An 8155-nucleotide genomic window follows, 5' to 3' on the forward strand; every position below is an offset into this window, starting at 1 on the left:
CCGGGGCCGCGGTGTTCCGCACACCCAGCAGCGGTGACAGCTCAGGAGGTAGGCGGCGATGGCAGGGGTGTGGGAGCAGGTGCGGAGCAGGGAAACCAGGGCGGGGCTGGGCAGGAGGGACTGGGCAAGCTAAGGGCTGGGACCCCTGTCCTGATGCTGTCAGAGCCGGACACTCTCGGCCTTCGGCTGACGCAATGGGGCCTGCTGGGCTGGGGGAGGGCCAAGGAGTAATGGGACACTTTCCCATCTCCAGGGGAAAAGGGACAGAACTGGGGTCCTTGTTTAGGATGAGAGCTCCCTTCCTGAGATACGTGCAGATACACCCCTGACACTGCCCAGAGAGGTGCCAGCAGGACTAATACTGCTCCCCAAAAAGGAAGGCAGAGCCCCATCCCAGGAGCGACAGGACTTGTCCTCCTCTCCAGTAATGGGACAAGGCACCCCACGTCCAACAAATAGACTGGACCCCACTTAGAAGCGACTGGATGCCCTTCAAGACAAAGGGCGGTACAGCAAATTGTACCTCTCACCGGGGGCAAAGGGATGGCCCCTCTCCCTAGAAACTAAAAGGCCCGTTCTCAGGGGAAGGGGGAGGGGGAGGAGGAGGGAGCGGATGGGGCCTCCTACGCCTTCTCCCAGCACAGAGCCCCTCCTCCCTGCCCCCAGCCCTCCCTCAGGCAGCTCCATAACCTCCTGAGTGACTTGTTCACCTAAGGGGCTCCCATCTGCCCTCCCCCGGGGCGTGTCTGCTCAGCAGGGGCCAGCATGGACCAGTCTGTGGCGATCCAGGAGACCCTGGCTGAGGGGGAATACTGCATCATCATATCCTTCCCTGCGGGTGCCGAGCTCCCAGCCCCAGGGCCTGCCGTGCCTGGCCTTGGGAAGTGGAATGGCAGGTGTCTATGTGTCTGTCTGCTTGCCTCCCTTTCTCTGGGCCTTCAGGGGGAGATGGAAACCTGTACATACTAAGCAGTTAGTCCTGGACTCTCTGCCGGGTGCTTTAAATACTCAGTTATCCTCCCACCCCCTGTGACGTTGGGGGTTACTCTCCCCATTTCACAGATGAGGAAGGGTGGGAGAAGTGAAACCACAGAGTGAATCTGTGTGGGTGAGGGCGGGGTGGGGCAGGGCAGGGCAGGGCAGGTGGGGTGGGCTGGGTTGGGCGAGGCCTGGGGCCCGGCTCCCTTTTGGTTTGCCTTGACCCTGAGCTGCAGGCGGTGCAAGGAGCGCTGTGTGAGGGAGAGAGCAGGCAGAGCCGCCTCCTGGGACTCGTGCGTTACCGCCCGGAACATGGTGGCCAGGAACATGCGTCAGTGACTGGTTCAGTCCTTGCCTCTCTGGCCCTGGGTTTGATTATTCTCCACTGTCCCTCCAGCTGGACTTCATGCCCTCTAGGGCAGAGTCTGAGGCTTCTAGAATACTTGTAATAATCATAATAGTTTTTGACCACTATAGGCCAAGCCCTCTGTATTCTTAGCTCATATAATCCTCAAAATTTGATGAGAAAACTTCTCAAGAAGATGGTTGAACATACTGCTCCAGATCTTGAGCCCTGTGGCCTGTCTTGGGTTCAAATTCAGGCTTCGTTACTTCCGAGCCATGTCATCCTGAGCAAACCTCAATGTGTCCAGACTGAAGATTAAAATGAGTTACTACATGTAAAGTGTTTAAAATGCTGTGAAGCACATAGAAAGGGCTCCATAAATGTTGCTAGTAATACCCACATATTACACAGAAGCAGAGAGAGAATAATTAATATTTATCAATGGTCTCACAGCCAGAAGGTGAACCTCAGGGTCTCAGAGCTGGGAAGGAGGAGCCTTAGACATTTTTGAACCCACCACCCTCACCTTACAGATGAAAAAGCTGAGGTTCAGGGAGGGAGTGGGGAGGCTAAGATTGCCCTGTTCTTGTCACTTGCAGTGCTAGAACGCACAGGGGGAGATCAAACATGGGTTTTACTAACAAGGCAGGGGCTCCCCGAAATGAGGCAAGTTCAGCTTTGATGACCCAACAGTCTCTGGTGGGTACCATGAGCAGAGAGGCATGAGCACAGCCCCAGGAACCAAGGAGAGAGTGCGAGCACCCCGAGGCTTCCCCGATGGGCCTGAGGGACGACTAGACTACAGGCCCCCTGTCCTCACTCTGCTTCCTGCCCTCAGTCTCTTCCTGTACACACACCGGAGGATGGCCGTTACCGGGGATGATGTCTCCTTGGACCAGATCGTGCCGATCTCTCGGGATTTCGCTCTGGAAGAAGGTGCCACAGGGGCCTGGACAGGATGATCCCTCTCCTCTGGGGTCCCGGGTCATTTCTGCCCTTGTTGGAGGTGGGGCGTTGGGAGGAAGGATGATGCTCAGTTGCTAAGGGCCCTTTCGTTTCCCTGCCCGCAGTGTCCCTGGATGGTGAAGTCTACTTTCTTGGTGAGTGGTCCTTTCAGTCTGAGTCCCAGTTGGGGCAGGGGGAACAGAATCTGCAGAGAGAAGAGTGGTGTGAAGTAAAAGCACTTTCTGATCGTCTCACTGTGGCACGCAGGACCCTGCAGGATGAGGCCCCGGTCATCTCTCCAGTCACTCCTTTCCCTGCTTGCTGCACTTGGAATCTTCTGCATTCCAAGCATCTCCAACGTGACGCGTGTTCACCACGGAGCCCCTGCACACGCTACTTCCTCCCCTTGAAAGCCCTCACTCCTCTTTTCGCATAGCCAGTTATCCTCCAGGGCTTCAGTTCACACTGACTTTCCTCGGGAAGCCTTTGTTGAACTCCTGAGCGTGTTTGTATCCCGAAAGTGTTTGTATTTCACTCATACACATTCCTTTGTCTCGTCCTTACCGCCTCTGTGTCACCCACAGTGATTTAATTATTTATAGTGGCCTATCTAATGTCGGTGTTCTTTGCTGGACTGCAGTCGTAATAGCAGAGGTAGTACTAATAATCATAGAAATGAATATTTAATCAATGATGACCTCGCGCCAGGCACTATGCTAACGAGCTTTACACACATCACGTGCTTTCCTCACAATTCTGTGAGGTCATCACTGCTTTCATCCCCGTTTTATGGACGAGGTAATGGAAGCCCAGAGAAATTAAGTAATTTAGCAAGAGGTGGGACAAGGATTCAGACTCGGAATCCAGTCTCTGGAGCCCACGCTCTTGATCAGTCTGCGGCATTGCTCCTACTCATTCATGAGTTCAGCACAGGTTTTGCGTGCTCGCCATGCGCCTGCTGGGTGCTGAGGTTACGCTATGAGCCAGACACCGTCCACACTCTAGCTCCCTGAAGACAAGGCCATGTCTGATGTCTTCAGCGTGGTGTTCCCTGTGGCTAGCGTGTGTCTGGCCCAGTCAGGGGGACTGACTGACGGACGGCCCCCTGTCCGCCTCTGTGTGCTTTTCATTCCACTGGTGGGGCGGGGGGTAGACTACAGGTTGAGAAGTTGGTCTCTTCTGGCTCCGTCCAGAAGGCTACGGTGAGGCTTACTGAATTTTCAGAGCTGAGGTCCACCTGCTTTGTAGACTGAGGGTGATGTTAATTTGAAGCTGGGGGTACAGAGGGCTCCCTTATTGCCCCAGCTTAAGGGTCAAAGGGGCTTTGGGAGCTTGGGCTGCTGACGTTCCATGCGGGGGGCTCCAGCCTAAAGAGGCACCTAAGCATCCTGGAGGCCAGGGGCTCATTTCCTGCCTCCCCTGTGCAGGCTCAGATGTCCCCGTCCAGCTGGACACAGCGGAGCTCAGCCTCGTATTCCAGCTCCCCTTTGGTTCACACACCAGAACGTTTCTCCAGGAAGTCGCCAGGGCCTGTCCAGGTAGGTAAGACCACAGGCTCCCGGGGGAAGGGGAGGCTGGGCACTGACCTCCCCACCACCAGTTGACTTTGCACCCTTTGGACTTACACTCTACAGTTTCTGTGCCCTCTCAAAGCTGCTGGCACCAGGCCACCAGCCAGCCATGATGTTTGCATTTCTGTTTTCCCGTTTCTGGACCTGAGTCTTAACGCCAGCAGGGCCCCTTTGCCCTCCCTGCTCTGGGCAGGGCTGCATGGGGTGAGTTGTGATTCTCATGCAGAGTCTTTTACAAGTTAGCAGGGTCAGCAGCTTCTAGAGGCCCACCTTCCCTCTCCCTGACAACCACAGCTAGAACCAAGGGAAGTCTGTCATAAGAGCTCTCCTGCCCTTGTACCCTGCTCTGTCCCCCACCACAGCTGAGAAGATGGTCTAGCTTTAACTTAACAGTGAGAAGTTAGTGGCCTCTAGGGCAGAATTTGTTTAGACTGGGCGATCAGCCAGGCAGGTAAAGAGCAGAGAATCAGCCAGAGAACATGCAAATTCTAGCCACCAGGCGCTGGGGCTTAGCTGTTTACCCAACACTGTCACTTATTTCCTTTCTAGCTAACATCCTGGCTCTGCAGGAATCCGGGGTGGGCTCCCCTTCTATCGTGGTCTCCTCATGGAGCCTGAATGTCTGGGGGCTCCAACTTAGTTTGCCTGGTGTGCAGGAAGGGTACTGACTGTTGATGAAAACTGGGCAATGTGGGAAAAGGAAACAAGATTATACAGCCTTGAATGCTGAGTTAAAGGGTTGATTCTATAAGCAGGGGAAATTTATCTCCAAACCTTCAACTAATAAGGATGACCCGTTTTATGATTATTATTGGTAGTTGTAGGAGAAGTAATAACAGTAGTAACAGCAAAGAGAATGGACTTTGAAGCTATACAACCTCTTGCATTTGAAGCCTATCTTTGCTGGTCTTTAGCTGTGTGACTTTGGGCAAACCACCTCACCTCTCTGAACCTTGGTTTTGTAGAGCTTTTTTTTTTCTCCCAGTTTTATTGAGCTCTAATTGACATACAGCATTGTATAAGTTTAAAGTGTACAGCATAATGATTTCACTTACATACATCACGAAGTGATTTCCACAATAAGTTTACTGAACATCCATCATCTCATACAGATATACAATTAAAGACATAGAAAAAAATATTTTTTCCTTGTGGTGAGAACTCATGATTTACACTCTTAAAAACTTTCTTTCATATAACACAGCAGTATTAAATATATGTATCATGTTGTTGCACCCCTAGTACTTATTTATTTTTCTTTTTTTTGGGGGGGGTGCGTACCATGCAGTTTGTGGGATCTCAATTCCCCGACCAGGGATTGAACCCGGGCTACGGCAGTGAAAGCCTGGGATCCTAACCACTAGGCCACCAGAGAACTCCCTATTTATCTTATAACTGGAAGTTTGGACCTTTGACTTCACCCAATCCCCTTTTCCCCCACTTCATCCCTCCCTCTGGTAACCACAAATCTGATCTCTTTTTCTATGAGTTTGCTTGTTTGTAGACTTCTATATGTAAAGAATATCTTCCTCACGGAATTGTGAGAATTAAATGAGGTAATACATGTGAAAGTGCCCAGCACATAGTAGAAGCTCAGAAAACTATTTCCTTAGCTAACATTCATTGTGGACTTATTGTGTGTTAGACACTGTTCTGAGGACTTTTCAGCACATTATCTCATTCTTCTTACCACAGCCGTTCAAGGTAGGTATTATCAGTGTGTCCATTTTACAGGTGAGGGAACTGAGGCTCAGGGAGGTTAAATGCCTTACCTGAGTACATAGCTGGTAAATAATAGAGCCAGGATTAGACAGGATTAGAGAGTCTCCTCCAGAGACTGAGCTCTTGAGTTTTGCTCTAATGCGTCCTAAGCTCATGCCAACCCATCCCATCTACACTGCTCAGGGAAGACTTCGTGTAGGAGGTGATGTTTAAGCTGAGACTTGAAGGATGAGTGAGGTTTTTTCCCAGGCAGCCAACATGGGAAAAAAGACAGTCGGAGTTAAGAGCAGAGCACTGGGTGGGATTGAAGTTGGGGTGGGAGGAGGCTGTGGAATGAGCTGAACCAGGACAGGCCAGCGGAGACAGCGCATGAAGGGTCTTAAATAACCATCAAAGAGCTTGGATTTTGCCCTGTAGCTTGTGGGGAGCTGATGGAGCTTTAAACTGAGGAATAACGAGGCAGGATTTGCACTTTAGGAAAGTTCCTCTGGCAACTGGTGCAGAAGGGGAGAACCTAGAGCAGGGAGATCAATGGGAATGTATTGCAGTGGTTCAGGCATAAAAAATGAGGCTTGGACCAGGGCCCAGTCATGGGGATGGGGAGGAGAGGATGGACTGGAGAGATCAAACTGATGAGAATGAAGGCACCATGGGAACACTGAGTTTGGGTTGTGTTCACAGCTTTACTGTCTGTGGTTACAACAGTGCCTGCCATGTAGTAGGCACTTAATACATATTTGTTGAATGGATAAACAGAGCTTGGTGCCCGGCTGTGAGAATGAAAGAGAGGGAGTAGTCGAGGATGATTCCCCTCTTTTAGGCTTAGGTATCTGTCTGTCGGTTCCCTTCCCTGCTCTTCCTTCCGGGGTCCACACCTGGGGTAACCAGCAGGGAAACTGCACTAACTCAGCTTCTTTGAGCAGCTATCATGATGTGGACTTCCTCTGGGAGGGGTCTGGGTGAGAGGGGACTCTCAGAGATGACAGACTCTTGGGAATCCACCTGCCCAACCCTTGCATTTTACAGATAAAAGGACCAGAGTCCGGGATGAGGTTACAGGTGAAAGGAACTAGTTTTTCCCCACCCAGTCCTTGGTGGGTAATGTGCAGCACAAAAGGTCAGGGAGTGGAAGTGACTTGGTCAAAAGATCACAGTTAGAGGAAAGAATTAGCCAACATTAATTGAGTACCTACTGTGTGCCATGTATTTTTCTAGACAGCAACAGACAACAACCATGTTTTTCTGTTTAGTCTTTTGAGCAGTACTAAAGAGTATCCTGTTTTACAGATGAGTAAACTGACAAGAGAGTAAACTGACATTTTAGTAACTTACCCGAGGTCATTCATTAATGGAAGTTAATAGGACCAGGTTTGGAACCCCAGGTTATAACTCCAAAGCCCATGGAGTCCAGAGATTTCAGTTCAGATCCCAGCTCTGCCACTTCCTAGTTGTGAATGTGAACAATATATTTTATTTCTATGAGCCTTGGCTTTATTATTCGTACAGTGGAAATACGAACTTGCCTTACTACTCCAAGAGTTTTGGGAGGATCAGATGGGTTAATGGCATGTAACTGCTGAAAATAATTTAAAAGCTGTGTCTGGGAGTGCCATAGTCAGTCCTACGACCCAAGTCTCTTCATTTATGATGCCCTTGCAAATCCAATTCAGTTCGGTCAGGTTCATGCTGTTCTACAAGGAGAACAGGCAGGATAGCATAGGAAACAGCAAGTGTTTAGGAATCAGGCAGACCTGGGTTTGAGTGAGAGGCAGAGAAGACCCAAGAATTTCTAGGAAGGAAGAGTGGCAATCTGGTTCAGAGGGAACCAGAGGACTCGTCTTGAAGGCATATTTCATAGCAGGCACACTGCTTTTACTTAGAGTGTGTTTTTTTGGGAGGCTTGCGAGTTGCTGATGGAGATTGTGGGTAGTTAAAGCCCCCAACCCGCTCCCTAGTACTAACATGTATTTGAGTTCCCACACTGCCACTCACTCTGCGACCTCAGACTTCACCTCTCTGAGCTCAGTTGCCATGGGATAATAGTTGCCACCGGATAATCGTTCCCTTGCTCCTAAAGTTAGTTGTGAGAATTAAGGAGCATAGACCTTGGCACGTAGTTACCACCAGGTCGCAGGAGTGGTGCTTGTCTATCTTGGTATAGCACTTTCGTTTTCATGTTTATTATTGTATTTGAATCTCAGGCCCACACTGTGCGCCAGGGAAACAGGCTTGGAGCCTCCCCGGAGAGGCTGAGCGATTTGCTCACGGAGCAAATCCACCTTGCGGAGGTGGAACCGGCTCTTCAAGCCCGTGGCTCAGTATTCCCTCCTTTTTCCTTCCACAGGTTTCAACACCAAGGCCCTAGATCCTAAGTTTCTGTGGCTGTCTCGCTACAGGCGCAAGGAGCCGGAGCCCGAGCCGCCCACGCCGCGCGGCTGGAACTCAGCCCAGGGCACCCGGCCCGGGCGCTCTGGAATTGGCGGAGGCAGGTATCGATCTCGGAAGGCGCGAAGGGGATTGGAGGAGGCCAGGCTTCAGGGGCGGGCCCCGTTCTCTTTGGGGGCGGAGCTATGGAGCAGCCCGGCCTTTGATT

The 8155-nt window shown here is 51.0% G+C and overlaps 1 protein-coding gene across 1 annotated transcript in view; it reads left to right on the forward strand.

Moving 5' to 3' along the window:
• Nucleotides 1-5: 5 nt before the first annotated feature.
• Nucleotides 6-8155, forward strand: part of INPP5B (inositol polyphosphate-5-phosphatase B) — a 47833-nt gene continuing 39683 nt past the window's right edge. Inside the window, 7 exon segments of the mRNA XM_060140492.1 lie at nt 6-48; nt 758-822; nt 1215-1309; nt 2163-2260; nt 2395-2424; nt 3697-3807; nt 7907-8047. Coding sequence (XP_059996475.1) covers nt 766-822; nt 1215-1309; nt 2163-2260; nt 2395-2424; nt 3697-3807; nt 7907-8047 — 532 coding nt within the window. The 5' untranslated portion in view covers nt 6-48; nt 758-765.

This window comes from Lagenorhynchus albirostris, chromosome 2 (assembly GCF_949774975.1).
Source record: "Lagenorhynchus albirostris chromosome 2, mLagAlb1.1, whole genome shotgun sequence".
Taxonomy (NCBI): Eukaryota; Metazoa; Chordata; class Mammalia; order Artiodactyla; family Delphinidae; genus Lagenorhynchus; species Lagenorhynchus albirostris.